Source organism: Lepisosteus oculatus, chromosome 6, assembly GCF_040954835.1.
Source record: "Lepisosteus oculatus isolate fLepOcu1 chromosome 6, fLepOcu1.hap2, whole genome shotgun sequence".
Classification (NCBI taxonomy): domain Eukaryota; kingdom Metazoa; phylum Chordata; class Actinopteri; order Semionotiformes; family Lepisosteidae; genus Lepisosteus; species Lepisosteus oculatus.
In genome coordinates this window covers 24,398,481-24,420,607 of record NC_090701.1, presented here as the reverse complement: position 1 = coordinate 24,420,607, position 22,127 = coordinate 24,398,481, and the positions used below count along the sequence as shown (strand labels likewise).

Sequence of the window (22,127 nt, the reverse complement as noted above, 5' to 3'; positions counted from 1 at the left end):
AGTATTCTGATTACTTGGTCTCAATATCTTGGACTGTAGGCCTTCCCTGGTGAGTCAGAATCGCTCATCTTCTTTTTGGCCAAATAACAAAACGGCTACAGCACAGTGTCAACGGTGTAACTACTACTGCTAAATCAAACAACGTGAATTTAAAGGATACACGCGATCATACAGAACTTTTATAAACGAGGAATAATGGTCTGGTAGAGGACGTCTCTAATGGGAATTTATTCCTTTCACTAAATGGATAATCGCATCCTCTTTACAATTAAGCAGATATGGATGAAGAAGTAATTTCAGCACTTCTGTTTACCAGATACAGACATCGTTTTTTTGCAGCAGTATATTTAATAAATAAGTCAGGTCTAGTTTACTGGTAAAGATTAAGTGATTACTCTTACGGGACTCAAATATTTTGCCAACCTGCGTTTCTAAGTGAATAAAACCGGAGAGCAAATTACATTTTTGAAAGTGTACATTTTAACTGGAAGACCTATCTGACCCCTATCCGTTTTAATGATATACGTTATTAATTCCTTTACTGACTGTTAAGAAAACGTCATTACTTGAGAGGGAATGTTTTTCTTTTACGATTTTGCTGTGCACTTTCACGGTAGAAGCAGTGAAGGAGTAAACAGTGGAACGGGGCTCAGAGAGCTGTACGGTGAATCATGAGGCCAGCTGGGGGAACCATGACCAAGCACAGTGACATGCATGATATAGAGAGAATACGTGCAAAATGCTATGCTTATCTAAGGAAGTAAATTCTCATAAGATATTAGACCTAAGTGCGTAGCCTGCTTAATCAAAAATAAAACAGTAATTCTGAACAATGTACAGCCTACGTTTCCCAGACAGGTTTAACGTTCATGTTGCTTAGCTGTAGCCCGAATTAATATAATGCCTATATCACTTGTCCGCGCCCTAGCACACTGCGCTAGGCGCTCGCAGCCGAGTGTTGACTTGCGGCTCCGCTATGTGTGTTGGCTGGTAAGAGCTGGGCGGGGTGCGGCGTCCTTGCCAGCCAATCAGGGACGCGATTTCCCCCAGCCAAGACAGCCGAAGTTGTGTGCGAGAGACGGCCAGTCTGGAGTAAATCTGAAACACAATGGATGCAGTTCGTTGTTGTTTAACATTCGTAGTCCTGCTCTTAGGGACTGGAGTACAGGAGACCGAAGGTAAGCGAGAGAGGGGGTGTGGTGCTCCTTTTTAAAAATCCTCAATTTGGATATTTCTTTTCTTCGGATTGAGTCTGGCGCGGGGTTCTCATGCCCGCTGTTGCTCTTTTGTTTCAAGACTCGTCTGCCCCGAAAGACTCTTGTCAAAGATGGCGCAGGTCAGAGAGAGCCGCGCTGTCAGGAATGTGTATTGTTAAGAGTGATTTCCTGACAAGGTAGAAAAAAAAATCAGGAGGGAAAGAGATCGAAAAGTCAGTAGCACGCCTGACGGGCCTGAGTAGAAAGCTACACGGCAAAGCGAGATTCACAGTGGCAAATTCATGTGCAGTCCGATGTGGAGTAGCGGTGAATTGATATTCCCTGGTCGGCAAATGTCCTGAGCTGGAGTCGAGTCGCTGTGTTTGTACTTCTCGGCCTTAATGATAATAGGTCTCTCGACACGTCGGACACTGACCCTGTCCACCGATGGGGCACAGCCAAGGCCTTCTCGCTTCCACAGTCCGGCATTTTTTTCTACTTTGATTGCAAGGAAAAACGCACTATTTACGTGTGTACATATTAGCATATGGTAAATGATTGTTTAGAAGCAGGGTTCTTTTTGAGAAATGCATATTTTGACTCTTTGAAATGCAGCTGAACTCATAAACACGTTGCCTGAACCCAGGCTTATTTACAATTGACATGCTACTGGTTAGCTGTTTTCTGTTGTCTTGTAGCTAACTGTGTAGTTGAATGTTTTGTGACAGGAGTTAGGAGATAAAAGAAACGCCTAATCCGTGCCTTTTGAAGTATCGGGTTTCGGGGTGCCTTGTCATTAACGAAATGTAAAATAAACCTTCTTTGTTTACGTTTCACCTTAAACACCTTGACGTAAAAGGTATATTGTTAGCACGAATCGAACTGTGGTTTGAAAGACCTAAAAAAGGACGGGTGTTGCTGTTGTGATATTTCGGTGTCACCAGCGTGTGATGGGAACAGACACAAAGACTTTGATGTTGTCACGACAGGCTTGCCCTGTAAACCACTGTAGTGCTATTGTTATTAATTGTAATAATCTCTGTGAACGAAAGAAACGGGAAAATATAACCTGTAGGCCTGCACGCCTTTTAAGGTGTCGCTCATGGAATAATTGTCTGGAGAAACAAACCACATGTGCTATGTCCCAGATTTTCAAGTGAACAGAAAGCAGTTTTTGTTTTACCGCAAACGTGTGTTTAGACGCGTCGTGCCACTGGTCTTTGATGTGCTTCAGATATGACTCCAGTGGTGGTAAAAAGTTCCTGCTCCCTTTTGATAACAGCTTTGGTTTTAATTGGGGGCTGCTTGCTGTCACCTGTGGTAATGGAAGAGAATTAAAACATTGAGATGCGTTGCGGGATTCTTTCTAATGGAATTGGGGCTTGTGACCGGTGAAACAGGATTTCCTTGCACAGTCGATGCGCGGATGAAATTAAGCTATCAGATTTGCATGACAATGTGCCGAAATCGACGCCCCGAAGCTCATAGCACAGCAGCTGAAGGAATAGTGTACTGAAATGAAATCTGAGCGTTTTAAAACTGTTTTGCAGAAACCAGTTGTGTTGTACAGTGTTTTCTTAGAATTAATTTCTCCAGATTTTTTCGTGTGGAGTTGAGTTATCAAACCTTGTAGTCCGATCCCTATAAATTTATCTCCAGTTTTTGAAGTGTTCAAGAGTAGTGAAGAATTATTTGTTATAACAGGTTGGTGCAGTGTTAAGCCCTATTATTTATGTGGTTTAGACAGACTTTAGGCCATTTTGCTTTTTGAAAACGTTTTTTGAAAATACCCTTAGCTATTACTGAAGAAGTCATTAATTTATCGGTATACATAACTTAACCTGCCTCTGTCCATATCGCCTATATTTGATATGTTGTGCACATACAAGATTTCAAGCCACTGGAGTTCTACAATTTAAGTCTTGTATGGCACCAGGCCTTCAGGTTCTATAGCTGTGTTTGACTATTGAAGAACAATCCCAGTTTGGTGAAATTTGACCAGATTAGACAATATATATTTTTTGTTTTTACCTTATAGCTCTCCTGGACCAGGGTGGGAAGTTCAGGTTCTAAATCACTAGTTACAGTGCAACAGTGGTTATTACCATTTAAGCTCTTTAATTGAGCCAGTTGAATTATTAAAGACATGGATAAACACAGACGTTAACCCAGTGGATCTTCAAGACTAGGACTAGCTACTGTTCTGCTGGAGCTTTGCAAGGATTTACGTAGGACTGTTTCCCAGTTCTCGTTCTGTTTGATGTCATTGACCGAGTACCTTTTCGTTTTTCTTAAAGAGTGGCTAGACGGTTACATACACACTTTGGCAGTGTGTTTATTTGTCTTCCATTTCCAGCTTGCTGGTGTTCAGTAGTGAGAGTAAAACTCGGGTTTCAGTCAAGTTGACATATGATGCTGCTTTAGCAAATAAAGTAATACGTGAGTCATAAGCATCTGTAGACTGTTCTGTTTGCATGAAAATGAAAATAAAAAAATAAAATCTAAATATAGTTAAAAGAGTAATTATTCATGTTCTCATGGAGTTGAGTGGGGAGTGGGGGGGAAGGAAGGTTAAAACCGTTACTGGTTTTGCAAGCTTGTTTTGTACGTGGTAAATACAGTAGCTCAGCCTTTTGGCTAGTAGAATCCAGAGCATTCAAAGATTTGTATGACCCTGAACTGCCTGTTGTCCAAGCTTAAGGAACCAAAACTAATTTGAAAAGTTGTATATATGCCAGTTGTAATTGGATTCAAAGGCATTGATGCATTCAAACAGCCCTGCTTCAGTCAGATTGAGAACTGGGCTGTGAATCTGGCTTGTTAAAGTTAATACACAGTTTAGTTTCCTTGAGGGATTAGATTTTGCTTCACAGCATTCCCATGTTTTGGCTTGTATTTTGGTCTACACAAATGGAAGCAAGATGGTCCTGTGAATGGTCAGGACAGCATAGCAGTTGTCTTAGATTAGTTTCCTCGTGCAAAACTAATGATAAGTGTGTAGACATTATTTATATCTTCATTAAAATAAGTCATCTAGAGTTGTAAATCAAAGGCATATTATACTGAAAGACTGTTTTTAGGAGACTTTGGTGTATTGCATGCGAGGAACATTCATTTGGCATACCACTTTTAGGAGTCTTTTCTTTCTCCTTCTGTGTGAATAGCGCACTGATCAACATTTGCCGTCAAAGGCAAAAATAGAGTCCCAAGTTGCGTAACTGGTAAAAGCACACACTCCAGTACAGGTTGGGCTCTGTGGGGGGATAGGATGGTATTAGCCGGTCAGGCCTCTTGACAAATAGACCACCATGCTCCCTGATCTGTTGAAGGGGATCCAGTACTATCAGTGAGGGATGTTGTGGTATGTGAAAAGACGCATTCCTAACACAAGAAATTGTATATGGCCAATAAAGTGATCTGATGTGATCACTCTGTTGTGTGATGTGTTAACTGATCACAAGTTTAAGGTGGGCGGGTCAGAGGAGAATGCTTACACTTCCTCTTTCTCTCTTGTTTTGATCACAGGGTTTGTAGCTGTGAACTGAGACATGAAAAGCACACATTTGAGATTCTTGTATTGGATGGGTATAACAAACCATCAGTTTAAATTTATAAATAAATAAAGGCAGTTAAGTAGATCATGGTATAAAACATATGATGGATTGAAGCATGGAGAGAGTTTCAGTGCCACTTTCCCCATATAGATTTTCCTTGAAGTGTATAATGGTTTCTTCACCTTCCTTCAGTAAATAAACTGTGAATTTATGCTTTCAAACTGATGCTTTGCGCTCAGATTGCAGAATTCATGAGGAGTTTGTGCTCAGTTTTTTAATAAAAATAATTTAAAGGAACACATCAGACAAGTAGGAATGTGTTGGATACACCCGTTACCCTAATTTCTTTGACAAAGCTTTAATCTGTGTTCACCTTGCAGTCTAGAGCAGTCTTTCCCTGCTTTGTGAATCCTGACACTTGTTCTAAGTATATTTTGGCACCATCAGGACATTGGTTTCCATTTCAAAATCAAGTTATTTTCACTTGCCGCTCTGCAGTTTGAAATATTTAACTGTTGCCCCTTTAGGGCCACCCTGTTCATTTGGATGGAGGTTGTGGTAGTTTGACCTGTAAAGCACAAGGGCTTCTCTCACTGTGGTTGGGCTAATATACTAATATGAAGGGCTGGCATTGTTCTGCTGGTGTCCAAACACAAGATGTATTAAAAATAGGATCGGTCTGTTCTTCACTGCAGTGTTATGGTGAAGGTCACTGGTGGGTGAATGCTGTTTTTTTCCAAAATAATAATGATGCTGAACACCCAGGCTGATTTAACTTCAAATGTAGTAATCAAGAGCAACAGGTTTTGACATTGAGGCAGGGCCTTCCCAGTTGCCTGACCAGAAACGCTCTGGGCTTAGTGCAGAATGGGCAGCAGGAGCTGGCACTCCATTGCTAAAGTTGTGACAAAATGCCTGAAGTATGTGCAGCTGTTATTGCCGTCAAGGGGTGATGTTTTGATGAGAAACATCTTCTTCTCAAAAGGTTTGTATGTTTTCATATACATTTATCCTCATTCTTCTTTTTTTAGTTAGAATTTGATAATATACTCCGCTTTCCCATAGTATTGACTGCCATTATGTTATATAAAAATTGTACAGTCTTTAAACAGTAGCAGCATTATTTCATGAAATGATTTGAAAGCAATATATACAGAGCCAGCAGGGTACATAGAATATGGTTGCCAGGAGACCAGATAAATGTATGTGGATCTCTAATTATCTGGTCACTATAAAGTGTTAAAGTAGTGCGTTGATGGCTTGCTTATTTGTGCAGTTGTTGCCAGCCTGTACTCACCTTGCTAAGCTCCCATCGAGTGAGAGTGGACTCTTTCTCACAGTGTAATTGAGGATGGAAATCCTTAAAACATACCCTCAGGTCTTCCCCCTCGACTCAAGGTGCAGACGGGCAATTGTGAAACTGTGAAAGCAGTGTAGACTTCAGGCAAAACAGTGCAGCTCCTGTGTGTGATGACTGTGAATTTGGTGTTGGGGGGGAGGGGTTTTGAGTGCATTGCTGTGTGCAGGCCAAGGAGAATGCATGCACGATAACTCAGGAGTATAGCTTTCTGGTCACCGTGTATACTAACATTTCCTTTTATCTCTGAAGTCGGTGCACGCAGAATGTTTCATGTTCCCTCCTTGGCAGTGAGTTGTTTTGAAGCTGAAACGGGAGGTGGTGGCATTGGTTAATATTTCTTGGCCTTTTTTCAGACACCTCATCTGTGGTCGTAGAAAATGCCTTCTGGCTGTTTGCATAGATATAAATATTTTCTTTTCAGCGTGTGCTCGGATGCTCATGTGTCATCTCTTCAAACATCGCATTTGCATGTGTCTGCATGTTTTTACTGTTGGAAAGAAATGGTAAATTGTGGAATTTGTCCATGTCGCTCTAGGAGGTATGATGAAAAGCAATGTCTGGGATGATGGTGATCATGCTGTGTGTAAACAATTACACCTTCTGGTGAATACAAAATGAAATTCACACAGATTCAGCCAAACTGATGCTACAGGATCCACAACATGACACACTGTTTAGACTGAGATGTGTACATTTTATGCCATGCAGAGCTGGTTTGGAATTGCAAAATAAGTTTTGCTTCAGATGGCATTTTCTACTGAAATGTGAAGTATGCCACTAAAATTTAAGTGCAAAATTAATGTTATATTGGTTTCTAGCAATGCTGTTTTCTTGCATTTGACGTTGGAAAAATGACATTTCATAATCGATTTCTTCTGCAAATAATGCTGAATTATATTTTAATTTGTCTTTTGCTGGTTTAGATATATGACATTTATTGTATAGGGCAACATACAGAGTTTTTGTTGTGTTAATGCCATATGCTACACTGTCAGTTTTGATTTTCTTGCCTGAAAGCATCATTCTGCAGTATATTTAATCATGGTTTTGTTGAAGCATTTTACTGCAACTGTTGGCTGGCTATTGAACAGATTCCTGCCATTGAAAGTAAAATAATTGAATTAGAGGTCATGGGCTCTGAAGATCTGAAATTCAGTTGCAATTGATTTTTGAAATCTGAAACATTGTCTCAATGGAATATATGGTAGAAATATCTTTTCATTATTTCATTTGCATCCCTCTCGGGTTCAGGTAATGAAACTGCTAGTTGATGGAAGCATACAATTTCAACCTGAGGTCCTGTTACCTTGGAGTATCTGGAGTATCTGGCGCTTGTGTTGAAGCATTCAGAAGGATGCAGCAGTGTGAGGTTTTATAAAGGTGACGGTTATAACACAGTGTTAGTTGAATGGATCTCTTGCTTTTATGTAGATCAGGGCTATAGTTACTGAAAGGAGTTGAAGCTCTTTTGTCTGAGTGTGGATCCACCAGCCCTGGTTAAAAGTGTCACAGGGAGAAGGAGAGATGTGCCGGGACTTTTATGCTCCACTATGTACAAAAAAGTATGCATTTTCTCTTTATTTGAAAGCTGTAAAAAAAATCTTGTGGCCAGCAGAAACATAAGCAGAGGAGTTGTCCATGTCCTTTGTGCGATTCTCTGTCCTTGTGTTTGCGAGGGAACAATTGATAACCCATTCTGCTCAAAAGGAATATTGGTCCTGTTCCACTTAGTTCTGTTTCTGTCTAATCTTTTTTTTTAAGGGCTGGATGCCAAATGAAAAGATTCATGACTTGCGTAAAGCCTGCTGAAGCCTTGATGCAGGAACTGTCTTTATCATATGAACACAGTTACAGTTATTACACAGAACCCAGTAGCCCCTAGCCTACTTACTCAATAATACTACAGCTATTTCTTGTGGGATGGAAAGAGGAAACCATTATGTTTCAGAATTTTCAGTATGCAGGCTATGCCTGAGGGTAAATTGGGTGCTAATTTCAGGCCCACATAAAAATCTTTAAAGTAAACTTTATTTCGCTTGTACCACCAGTTCAAATATGTGCCCCCGTGCCATAACTAAACTAGGGGGCATTAAAAGTGCAACAATGGAATACTCCGCTGAACAGCATTTGTTTTAAAGGCCTCTCCTTATATAAATTACACAGGTGTTTATTTTCTTCTACCAGGGCACTGTACTCCTCCTGGAATTACATGCAGACCAGTCGGTGCCATCTTAGTGACTTGTTAGTGCATTGTGAATGATCTGCAGAGCTGTAAAGGGTAGAGTAGGCTTTGTGTTTTCTGAAAGTTACCCAGATGTAACAATAGCATGATATAAAGCACTGCAGTGGTTAAAGAACAATTGAAAGTATTAGGATGCAAAACAATACAATGCTTTGAGTAAAGCCGACTGCAGCTTTTGTGGTATGAGGTTTCTCTGCTTTCATGGTTGCAAAAGGCGAAGATACAAATTTTGTGTTATTTTGCATGAGAAGGTTATTGTGGCGGCAGGACAAAGAAATATTTCATAATTCCTTCTCTGAGGTCTCCTTGGTCTGCTTACCCATTAGAATGACGCTTCTTAAGTTATAAGATTATAGTTTAGATGACTGTAACCCCCCTGACATCTATACAGTATCGTACTTGTATGTTCTTTATCACAAATGACTTAATTCACAGGCAGCCCAGTGGTGCAGTGGGTTAGCATTAGTGCCTTGCAGCGCTGGTGCCCTGGGGAGCTGTCAGCAGTGTGTTTGTATATTCTTCCCATGTTCGTGTGGATTTTTGCTGGGTGCTCTGGTTTCCTCCCACAGTCCAAAGACAGTGTGTGCGAGTCTGCTTGTCTGTGTGCCTGCCCTGCAGTGGACCGGCATCTCATCCAGCGTGTATCCTGCCTTGTACCTGTTGCTTGCCAGAACAGACCCCGGCTTGCTCGGGACCCTGAATTGGATGAAGCCATCAGAAAATGGATGGATGGACAAGCTGTTGCTTGTGCTGTATGTTTTAGAAATAAATGGTGTGGGCTCTGTACTATTATAATGTTGTCACACATTGCAATTAAACCCAAACACACTGAGGGAAAATAACGATTGTCAAGCTGTAAGTGTGGTGGAAACTCCTCCTTTGGAAAACAGCGTGAAGATGCACTGTTTTAGAGGGGATGGACACTTTGAAACACTGAAAATGGTTCGGTAAAAGCAGAAGTTCAAATTTTAAAGTATAACACAAAAATAGAAAGAAACACCCGTTTCATGGTTTCTAACAAAGAAAGCACAGTGTGGCATAATATTAAACACCTTTTTTTCTTCGGTTGTTGGAAGATGGTCCTGTTGTACCCGAGAAGGGGATTTGAGTTTTGATGACTGTCCGTAGTTTACTGTACGTTTGACTTGTAACTGGAGTCCAGGCAGCTTCTCATACATTTTTTTAAAACTGCTGCTTCCCTCCCTCTTTCTTTGTTTCTTTTTGTGTGATTCATTTATACTTTGCTTACATACTCCACATCAAAAGAAACATCTTAATTGCAACAAATTATCATTGGGGAAAAATGTTTTTCTGTAGCAGGTTCACTGATGTTGTATTGAAGTGACAAAGGTAAATTCATTGTGCCAATTAACATTCAATAGTGGGGGGGAGTCTGGTGTGCAATTCACAGGCTAATAGTGTGCATTGAACATATGTGGGATGAGAAAGAAGCAGACACTAGCTTGTCCAGACTCTGCAAGAGTGATGGGACAGACTCCAGTAAGACAGCACCAGCAGTCTGGTGCAAAGCATGCATTAGCTTGTATTGCTTCCAATAATGGCCACCACTACTGGACCAATTCAGCATATTAAATCACTGTAATACAATAGATCAAGTTACTCACATGTATGGCTTGAATGATTAATTAATCTAGATTTATTCAATGATGCCCAAAGTATTTTGTATATCAAATTCTGTTGATTTTTTTTTTAAATGTAAATCGGTAGTGATGTTTTTTTATGCTAATTATATTTATTTCTGTTCAGGTATTACTATAGATGTGAAAATCTTTCACAGAATTTCAGAAACTTTTTAGAAGGCATTTGGCTTGAAATGACATTGAATGTGAGTTAATGACAACAGTTCTGCAACTGTACTGTGAGTTTTTTAATTCAAATGTGTATGTTCTTGATTGTTAAAATATTTTTAGGTTTAAAAAACTTTAATTTTTCTCCAGTTATTGCTTGGCTGCTGTGCACTGTTCACATATTGATGCGTTGACTTGTTGATCTCTGGGTAGGTTCCACAGTTGGTTTCAGAAGTGCATAATGTTGTGTGTACAGGGATCTTACCATTATGGTGTCATGTTTCCGCTCCATATACCCATAAGTAAGATGTTAAGGGTTTGCAGTTGCTTTAAAAGACTCAGGGTCCCTCTGGACCTGCTCTGTGCTTTTAGTGTAAAAAACTGTTCTGCCTGCAGTGTGGAAACAACTTTTTTTTTATCAGTTAATCTTTCTCATGCTTGTATGTACTCTACAATGGATGTATCCTGTCTTGTGCCCATTGTCTGTGAGGGAAGGGTTCAGCTCACCCTAAGCAGGTCTAAGCAGTTATTGGAAAATAGAAGATCTTTCTTATTATTAATTTGCTTTTTAGATGCCCTGAACCAGGGAAGCTTTCATACGTGGAATATCCGAAGAGGTTATATTACCCTGCAACTCACAACTGGCAGCCCACTGAGGCTAAGCAGGTGTGAGCCTGGCCAGTACCTGGATGAGAACCTCCTGGGAGAAACGTAAGGAAGAGGTGTTGGTGGGGACATTAGGGGGTGTTCACCCAGCAGTCTGTGTGGATTCATATTGCCCAAGTATACTGGCACACTATAAAAGGTGAAAGGTGCTGTCCTTTGGATGAGACATAAAACTAAGGTCCTGACTTGCTGTGGTAATTAAAAATCCCAGGGTGTTTCTTGAAAGGAGTAGGGATGTCACCCTGGCGTCCTGGCCAAATTTCCCATTGCGCTTTAACATTCATGGCCTCTTAATAATCCCCATCTGTGATTTGGCTTCATCACTCTCCTCCCCACTGATAGCTGGTGTGTGGTGAGCCTACTGTGCACTCCATGGCTGCCGTCACAACAACAAAGTGGATGCTGCACATTGGTGGTGGTGAAGGGGAGTCCCCATTACCTGTTAAGCACTTTGAGTGGAGTTTCTAGAAATGTGCTATATACAGTAAGTGTAAGGAATTATTATTAAGGAATTTAATGTAAATGTTGTGTTAGAATAGCAGAATAGGATTTCATATAGTTTATGATGAGGGGTTTGGTGATAGTCGAGTGGAGAAGGCTGCTGTTGTCCCTGCTCATTTGAGCTTGGTTCTTGTATTAACCCTTGGTCAATTTATCAGTCCTTTCATCCCGATGGCCTTAGTTTGAGGCAGTGCTTTCTGTGGTGTTACAGCAGTACCAAGAAGCAGCATATACAGATCCACAGCTTGTGTTAGATTTTCAGCTTTAGTAAAGATAGACTAAAATTGAATAAATATTAGACATAAGGATAGATCTTTGTAAGGTGTGATAATATCAACATCTTTGATGACCTGTTATGGAGTTTCTTCTCATTCTTGTCACTTTATGGCTGAGCAGTTAATATCTCTCCATATTAACTCCAAATTATAATTTTTTTGTGCTCGGATTCAGACATGGGTTGTTTTCAGCCATGTTGGGAATTTCTTGAGGTTTATCCCTGTGGCTTTCAAATGGTGGTGCTATTAATACTGGCATTAAGGCATCAGGCCACAGAAGTCCTCTTGTCTAAGATTTTTTCAGTCTCTTTGAGGGTGTGGTTTATATGGTTGATGGAGGTTTGGCCATGATAGGGGATGTGAAAGTGGTGTCTTGTAGTGGCACAATATCTGGCAATAAATTGTAAGTGCCTTTCTGGTAAAGTGAGGTTCTTAGTCTAAATCAGAAATGTCCAGTGTGCCTGTTGGTATTTCTGTTGTTTGGCTCTTAATGACGTAAATTGTCTTATTATTGGCTTAATTAGAGCAATTTACTTACATTCTTTCACCTCTTGTGGTGTTGCTGCTTTAAAGGAAATAAAGCCTGCAGATCATAGGAACACAGATCTTCCATGAAGAGCACCATCCACTCGAAGAAAAAACATTGTCCCGTAGAATTTCAGCTAAAGTTTCCACACTGTAGTGATAATATTTAGTTGTAATATTGTGTTGTACTGAAATCTGGCAATTTTAAAAACCCATCAAATATTGCTAAGCAATTGTTATTTCACTAAGAGCTGATTCTTGCTATTGATCCATTTGGTGTTTTGCACTTGATCAGGCATTGGCTGAGAAAGTTGGCCTTTATCAGATTCGCTGTTCAGAAGTGTTTCGCTCTTACCATAAAGTTCCTCTGTATGTCCTGTCAGGCTACATGGCCATTACTGCTCATCTCTGGAGTAAGTGCCAGCTTCCCCCTTTCATCACTGCTTGAAACAAACAGCAGCCAGTAGTGGGGTCCTGTAATATTCCATCCTAGTTCCACGATAGCTTTTGTAAATCAGTGAGCTTGACTGGATGTCTGTGAACCGAGGTAGCACACACCTGTTTTGGGGATTTTCACTTTCTATATCAGGCTTGTAAGCAGTTATATGGGCTTTTACTATGACTACATTAAGTTCTTTGAGTGATCTTACTAAATCCTGCAACTCTTGAATGAAGTCTGCAATCTTAAAAGGGTCAGTTGATCGCAGTTTGAAATCCCCAGTTCTGGCCACTGAACCATGTAGTAATTGGATGCTTTATATGCTGTCAGTATGTTAGTGCATACAATCGAGGGTCCCTTTTTTCCATTAACTGCTTTAGTGATGGCTGGGAGCTTTGTATCTGAAATACATGGGCAAGTCACCAGGAAAATCAAGACTATCAGGTTCTCCTCTAAGCACATGGGACAAACTGACACAAATCTGTCTTAGGGGCAGTCCCTGGATCACACACTGGCACTCTTTGCCCTGACCATCTCAGTCACAGCTCTATCTCCCGAATTGTAGGATGTTGCTAAGCATTGATTGACCCTGGTCATACACAAATGTAGAAAACTATAAGCAGAAGACATCAGGGATCCTCACTACCACTAGTTTTGCTGAAAACTGTTGTCATTTGGCACTTCTAACCTAATGAAACACAGGGTGTGATACTGCTGCATAGTTTGCTGTCAAAGTAAAACAGCCAATCACTGAGTTCTTTCAGTACTTTTCTGGCTTTGTAAACCAGAGCTATGAAATATGCATGACGAGATCTATGTAAGACTACAATATGAGCACAACAGCATTTCTTAGATGAGATGTTTATTCTAATCAAATTGTAGTACAAATGGTAAAGTTTGTACTTGGCAGCACTTGATCAGAATGACGTTTTTTCAAAGTGTATTCATGAGATTAATGGTGATTTAAAAAATTCAATAGAAATGTCTGTCTGATTTCTGAGATGCTTTCACACAGACTTTTGATAATTGAGATAATTCTCATTGTTGGGGGTGGCATGGTACGTAGCCAGTTGGCTCAGTGCTTGAGTCCTGATTTGATCAACTTGGATGTTTTAAATGTAGAGTTTGCATGTTCTTTACCCTGTTCACGTGTGTAAACCATCTTTTTTCACATGCTTTTTAGGTTAATGGTGCCTCTTAAGTTGTTCCCTAATGTGTGCATTCCCTGATCATCTGGCATGCCTTCCACGTTATAATCCTATCTTGTGTTGAGGATATCTTGCTTCTAGGATAGGATGCCATCATCCTTAATGGAATAAATGGATTTCAGCTAATGGATGCAAATGTTGTTTTGATGTTGCCCATCTTGACGTCATTAGCAGATGTGCTACCTTCTGGGGCTTTTAGAGACTTTGTGGATACTGGTTTTAGAAAAATACTGTCTTTTTTTCCCCCAATAAGAACTGCAAATTGCCTGAACTGCAAAACAACTGTGTTTTTTTTTTTAGTAGTAGCTGAGAGACCATTTTTTTGGTGTGCTTACATCATTATAAATTCTTTTTTTTGCAATAAGGTACGGATGTTGAAACAAATGTAGTCCCTGATATGTAAGTGGATTAGTTTCTGGGTAGCCTTAAGACTTAAAGCATTAATCCTTCGTAATATGTAGTGCTTTCAGAAAGTATTCAGACCCCTTCACTTTTTCTAAACTTTGTTGTGTTGTAGACTTATTTCAAAATGGATGAATTGATCCTTTTTTACCATCAATCGACACCCAATACCCCATAATGACAATGTCAAAACACGTTTTTAGGAATTTTTGCAAATTTATTAAAAATTAAAAACTGAAATCACCCATTTACATAAGTATTCAGACCCTTCATTAAGTACTTTGTAGGACAACCTTTAGCAGCGATTACAGCTGCGAGACTTCTAGGGTATGCTTCTACCAGCTTTGCACGCCTGGATTTGGGCAGATTCTCTCAAACTCTGTCAAATTGGATGGGGAGCATTGGTGAACTGCAATCTTCAGGTTCCTCCACAGATTTTGTATGGGGTTCAAATCTGGGCTTTGGCTGGGTCACTCAAGGACATTCAGAGACTTGTTCTGAAGCCAGCGTTGGCTTGGCTGTGTGCTTCAGATCGTTGTCATGCTGAAAGGTGAATCTTCGCCCTAGTCCAAGGTTGTGTTCGCTCTGGAGCAGGTTTTCTTCAAGGACCTCTCTGTATTTGGCTGCATTCATCTTTCCCTCAATCCTGACCAGTATCCCAGTCCCTGCCACTGAGAAGTATCCCCACATCATGATGCTGCCACTACCATGCTTCACCGTAGGGATGGTATTAGCCAGGTGATGAGCGGTACCTGGTTTTTGCCAGACATGGAGTTCAATTTTTTTGTCTTCAGACCAGAGAATCTTTTTCCTCCGAGTCCTTTAGGTGCCATTTGGCGGACTCCATGTGGGCTGTCATATGCCTTTTACTCAGGAGTGGCTTCCGTCTAGCCACTCTACCATAGAGACCTGATTGATGGAGTTCTGCAGAGATGGACGTTCTTCCGGCAGGTTCTCCCATCTTTACACTGGAACTCCGATGCTCTAGTGTGGCCATTGGGTTCTTGGTCACCTCCCTGACCAAGGCCCTGCTTGCCCAAATGCCCAATTTGGCCGGACGGCCAGCTCTTGGTGGTTCCAAACTTCTTCCATTTGACAATGATGGAGGCCACTGTGCTCCTGGATTTCTAAATCATGTCCAATCAATTGAATTTGCCACAGGTGGATTACAGTCAGGTTCTAGAGACATCTCAAGGATGATCAAAAGAAATAGGATGCATCTGAGATCAATTTGGAGTGTCGTAATGAGGGGTCTGAATACTTATGTGAATGGGTGATTTCAATTTTTAATTTTTAATAAATTAGCAAAAATTCCTAAAAACGTGTTTTCACATTATCATTATGGGGTATTGGGTGTCGATTGATGGCAAAAAAGAATCAATACAATCCATTTTGAAATAAGTCTACAACACAAAGTGTGGAAAAAATTGAGGAGTCTGAACACTTTCTGAAGGCACTGTATGATATAAAAAAACATTGTATTATGGTTTAATGTGTTTTTCCCCTTTGAACAGTACTGTGGCAGTAATGCTGCTTGCTGTTAGCATTTTTTGAGCTAGAGCTAGTTATGTGTTGGGGAAATAAAATTCACAATTCCTTCTTAGACCTTAAGGATGTTCCTTATGTAGTTACTTACACAGTTAGCACTGTGCATTGACATGCAAATACAGTAAAACTGTTAAGATGTGACGTTGAGCAATAGGAAAAACAGTGGATTTAGTCCCAGTTAGCTAGATGCCTTGTATAATAATATGCACACAACAAATCTGTTTGTTGCTATTGTTTCTCGCTACCATCTGGCGTAGATAATAATAAAACACATTGTGTAGTTAGGCAAGCAAATTGGCATAAAATCGAAAATTAAAATGAGTTTACTTCTTAACTCTCCTCTGGTTTTCCTCATATAAATTTAAGTGGTAAAAAAAGACATCAAGTATTAACCTTAATGCTTAATCCTCATTCTTTGATTTGACCTGGCTATTTAAAATGGAGGTGCACGTTGATATTATAGGCAGTGCCTGGGTGCTGTGATATACTGTCCACTTCTCGATGACTGACTCCACTGAATTCTCTTCAGGAACTTTGCTTGAAATTCACTACCTAAAGGGATCTTTTCTAAAATTGTGTGAACCTCTCTTATTAAAATTGGAGGGTGTTCAACAAGTTGCGTGACTTTGAATTTTTTGCTGCCATTTAATATCTCATCCATAAAAGTGTTCAGTATCACTGAATACGTCCTACAATTTAGGTTTTGATTAATATTTCACTTTAAAAAATTGAACATGTGTCATTCATGTTTTAATAAAACAGGACACCAATGGAAGGGAATGAATACTTTTACAATGTACTGTGTATCATTGACAGAAATGTATAGGCACTACTCATTAGATATAGATATGTCTGAATTTAAGAAAGTGGCACTTCCACAACACTTAATATGAATAACGCCATTCTGCATCTGCATCAGGCCCTGTATGTGCTAGGTGTTGTATCTCATTCAACATCTCCATCTCAGTACAGCTTATTTTAATATGGTAGATCTCTATTAAACAATAAAAACCATGCTGAAGCAATCACGGTTATCTGGTATAAACTGCCAGAAGAGCTAAGAATAACTTCATGAGGTTAAGCTCAACAAATGTGCATGAGGTAAACTGCAGAAGGCAGGCTCCATCCTTCATGAGCTGGAAAGTTTTTAAATCTGAAGCATCTGCCTTTACTGTTCTGTTTTTTTTTTTACTTGTACAATTAATTACACAATTTCTAAATGGTTATTTTTTTTGTACACAAGTGTTTTGTTTATATGCATTTAGATGTCAAGCATCCATCTGCTCTGTTTTTGGTGCTTTGGCAGCCATTTTAGTTTGTTGACCTTGGCATAAAATTAGTCCCGGCTTCATGGCTTTCCCTGCCCTTTCAGGCCTGCTCACCGATGCAAAGATATCATCTGCAAACACTTTTAACCTTTTTATATCATTATAAATTTCCCTTTCACTGTAGCATACACCCAGGCTAATGGGTGGTGTCCTTTCCGCTTTATGATAAAAGTCTAGGAACAGACACCTCTAACTTTCTCGTTACTTACCAGCTTAATAGTCGGTTTGTTGTAAGATTGTCTGAATTTTCTAAGGTGGATTGTAATAAGCTTGAACTGTATTGCTAATTTTCCTGAATCTTGAGTCTATGCCCTGTGGACTGTATTATGATCATAACCTTTTCCCTGTGCATGAGTGCTCTATGATAATTATCCTATTTCACTTCATGGGTTGAAACAGCAGGACTGCTTAGGTTGAAAATGTTCTTTTTACTTAACGAATGCAAAAATTGAGTTATGACATTCAAGTGCCTTAATGCTTTTGAGCAGAGTGAAAAAAAAACGGGGAAATTCAAAAAAGCTAGCATCACAGAAGGAGAACTGTATTTGCAGAACTGTTCCAGTAGTCAAAATATCCTTTCAGAGACATAAATACTGTAACAGATTGGTGGTTTAATGCTTTTTTCTAGTACATCGCGTTCCTGATTAAAAGGATTTCTTGGTAGGGACACTGATACCTATGGGGAAGACACTGGGGTAGAGTAGACAGCCTTGAGTGTGTGGCAAGCTGTGGCCCCTCCAGTGTGTTCCAGCACAAGTCTCACTTCTTACCGATCCTCAGGTTTATTTCAGTGATCTCCAGTTCAGAACGTCAATGAAAAAGGTTTGAGATTTCAGGATGTTTAAGAGAGTGTATGGCACCACCCTTTACACGTAACTTTGACTCAGTTCAGATGGATCAAAAATGTCAGAATTTGCTGGTAATGAAAGGATTTGTTTGTGTTTAAATAGAGCCTCCTGCTTGTTTCCTGTCTTATTTGTGCTTGACACCCATACACAGTAGACTTTGATTGCTTATCATCAAAGCCATTTGATACTTGCACTTGGTCAGTTGAGCTTTTTTTTCTCCAACAGTTTAAAACAAAGCATTCTGTCAATCTGCTAAAATAGTCTAAAACAGTGATGATGCAGTATACACTTCAAGAAGAATAGTTTGTAGTGTACACTAGAAGAATCTTTGCATTGAGTCCTGATTACTGAACCCAAAGAGCAATACATTTTCTTTGAATAAGGACCCAGAGATGGCATAACTACTGTTCTAAGGGTGTACAGCTTGTGTAAAATGAAATCTGCATGCCCTAACAATTACTCATATTCTCCTAATATGGCCATCTCGTCATAACTTTTACTACTCTAGCTTTGTCATTGTGGGTCTAGACATTAACTTTTTTCTCTTCTACCCCATCAGTTTCCTGTGTTCATGTTCTTGGATTTACCCAATCTGTAATTTGTTATATTCAATAGATAGCATTTAAGTGAGAGTTACTGGAATTATGTTTTACTAATCAATATTTTGAAATTCAGCACTCTTTCACTCAATTTTATTCAAACTTTCTCATTCAACTTCTCATTTTTAGATTTTCGTTATGTTTTTGTGATGCCCTGATGAGCTCTGGTGCACTTGCACCACATTCCACACTTGGAAGGAGCTTGTCAGGGTCATCTCAGTTAAGCACAGGCAGGGCCTATCCAATAATCAGGAACCCCAGTCACTAGCTCAGTCATTGAGCTACACACAGGAGGGTGCAGTGTTAACTCGCCAGGTTTTTGCCTCCAGGATTGCTCTTCTAGAACTGTCCCAGGACTCTCCAGAACTTTCCCCAGGACTCTTCCAGGAACCTCCAGAACTCTCCAGAACCCCTCCCGTTTGGATTCTCTCCATTACCTCATTTATTACTCAATAAACCTATCAATCTTCTCCGGTCATTATTCATTGCCGTGCCCTGATCTCCATCTAAGGGTTTGGCATGACAGTTACATGTTGTATTTAATACTTTAGTATTACATGTTAAATGTATCTTTCAATTTGTTAGATTAGACTTCGATCAACACAAATTACTTTGATAAACACAAATGAGAGAAAAACGGGGGCAAACTGTCACACCGCAAAAGGAGAGAAAGAGGACAAAATGTGAAAGATTTTGCTGCCCCATCACATCTCCATAATATGACTACCTTTTATAACTGAATAAAAAGACACCCCCAGCACTGCTTTTTGCCTCAGAACTATTGCTATCAGTTGAATTTGAGTTTCCACACATGCAGAAAATCATCTTAGTCAAAGGATAAAATGCAATTTCGGGATGCCCTTGCTCCCATTTCCTCACCTTTCAAAACATGTCTTTTGAATATTTGATTTCTCTAACCTAGACGTGATATGGGCACATATACTTCACTTATCCTACCCTGTATATAGCAGACATCTGCATTTGTGATTTTGTTGTTTCAGCTCTATGGCTTGGAACAGAGCTTGTTTAGGTAGGTTCAGAACCCTGGACGTACTAATGAACTGATGTTTTAATTGAGTATGCTCAATGAACGAATGGCAAAGCACCAAACATCATCTGTCCCGTCTGTGTTTGTCCTCCCTTTTCTTTTGTGTTCATTATTGGATAAAAGTGTGGGAGATTGAAGGCAATATTTGTGTTAAATCATACGTAAAAAATAAAGGGTCTTAGCTGCTTTTGTCGTAAAGGGAGTTATGTTTCGATTGTATTGCCTGTCTGGCTGCTGTACGATACAATTCTGATACAGCTTACCTGGCTGTGAAACCATACTCTGGCTAGAGTGGCAGTAGGGTATGCCTATCACTGTAAAAGCTGGAGATGTTATGACAAAGTAAGGAATGTGTACTGAGCCATTTACTGACATTTTAAAAGAAGGAATCTTGTAAGTTGGTATTAAGTAGTTATTTATCATCTGCAAATTATAAAGAGGGTACATTTTATGAGAAAAATGAGCCAGAAGCAAAATCAAAGTACAGGCGTTTCCACATTCATTACACATTTTTAGTCAAGAGATTTTATGGCAACTTTCAACAAAATGATCAGAATTTTCCCTAAAGGTTTTTTACTTATTCCTTATTATATATCTATAACATACTTTGAGTTTTGTTTTGAGCTGAATAATCAAATCACCAATGTATAAAGTTCTTATGATTTTCTTTTTTTTAGATCAGTGTTTCCCACACCTGGCCCTGGAGAGCCACAGCTCTGAAGGTTTTATAGGGAACTCAAACCTCTGTGAATAAACCTAGAAACAGTGTTAAATTGTGGCCAGTTGAGTTAATAATGACCTGAACTTCTAATGACTTGTCTGTTGAGACAGAAGTGAGGATCACAAATCTGTGATTGGAAGGTAAAAATGCTACTGAAATGTTAAGTAAAATATGGTTGTTGCCAATGGCAATCGAATCACAAAAATTAACATAAACCTGCAAGTGGATTAGCATATTCAAAGTTCATGTTTACTGTTGCTTATAGGGCACATCATTAACCTGGGGTTTCCAAACTCCTAAAATGATTTTATACATTGCTGTTCACATTAACAAGTGTTTCACAGAGCTTTTCAGCCAAAAACAAGAACTCGTGTTATCTTAAAATGTGATAATTAAAGTACCAGTGTTGTCATAACTGAACAAATTACTTACTTTATTGATCAGTTGCTTCTAGGGGTTTCCAGTTATTTCGGATATGTTGTAGGGTGTAGGTGAACTATACTTCAGAGCTAAGGCTGGAGACATTTTTCAGCTGTAGGGTATTTTTTTTCTCCTTTTTCCCTGCTGCTGCATTTATGTTCAGACCTCAAAATCTACTAAATCATACGGGTGAGCTTTGCCATTCAGCTAAATTAATCTGTGGTCTAGGCAATCATATGACAGAGGCGTCTCATTTTGATTTCTTGATTTTATTCAGCTCTTACGACTGCAAGCAATGCCTGATTTGCGTTAAGGAGGTATAGCATGGTTCTATGAACCTGGCTGAGGGTTATGGGTTTATGTAGCCATCATGAACACTGCTGTTGGACCCAGGAACAAGCTACTTTAGACTGGCTTTGTTAGACCAATCTGGTCTTGTCAACCTGCAGCCTGGTCACTCTAGGGTAGACTGATGATGTTGGAATCATTCCGAGTGCTCATGTTTTGGTAACATCACCAGTATGGATTCATGCCTGTCATTTTTTTCTACACAGACACTAATACATTTATTTGTTTTTTCGTGGTCGATTAAGAACAGTTACGCATGCGAAAAGAGCCTTTAGCACACTAATTCAGATCATTCATTTCTTTTGAACGATTATCTCATCCCGCTTTTTCCGTCAAGGAAGATAGGGATCAACAACACGACTGGGCACTTTGGACTGTTCCGTATTCCTGAAACCGGTTTATGTAAAGAACCCTCCAGTTTTCAGGTGACTTCCCTGTCACTTCCATTTGTATATTATGGTTTAAGCTTCGGTGGTGATTTTGAAGATGTCTATCAGATGACTTCTTCAGTGTCTTTGAGGGTTTTGGATACTTGAATGAGGTCTCCTCATATTCCTCTGTACTTAAGACTAAAGGACTTGTTTCTTTTGCCTGTCAGTGTATGCCTTTCCTTTGAGTGCAGGAATGTATTTTGTTGGTTTAACTGAACTGATCCTTGAGCAGCAATATCTTTACAGGATTATTGTAATGCAGTGTTTACTGGTGTATTAAAACATTTTTTTAAGTTACCATATGTTCAGGACACAGCTTCTTGGATTTTTACTGAAGGACAGGCTTGCCTCTCTTGTTTTAGCTTCCTTGGCACTGGCTCCCTGTGGGATTCCGATCCACATGCTCAGTTCTCAATACTGCTGCTCACTTTCAGCTCCAGAGATCTGGCTCCTACACATCATTGGTGCTCTCTGGGTCCAGGCAGCCATGCTCTGAATCCTGCCTGGCACTTAAATGAATTCCATGCACGTTACACCTTGCAAGTCTCAATTTCCAAAGGTTTTAAGTGTTTTAATTTATTTGCTAAAAACATGATTTCCAATATTTTTGCTTTAAAAAGTACAATGAGATATCTTGATCAAATGTTGATAGATTATTTA

At 39.6% G+C, this 22,127-nt stretch overlaps 1 protein-coding gene across 1 annotated transcript in view; it reads left to right on the top strand.

Annotated features, from left to right (window-relative positions):
- The first annotated feature begins 1,053 nt into the window (after positions 1–1,053).
- Positions 1,054–22,127, top strand: part of tgfbr1b (transforming growth factor, beta receptor 1 b) — a 58,518-nt gene continuing 37,444 nt past the window's right edge. Inside the window, exon 1 of the mRNA XM_015354479.2 lies at positions 1,054–1,178. Within this exon, the coding sequence (XP_015209965.2) occupies positions 1,109–1,178 (70 nt within the window). The 5' untranslated portion in view covers positions 1,054–1,108. The remainder of the gene's footprint in view (positions 1,179–22,127) is intronic.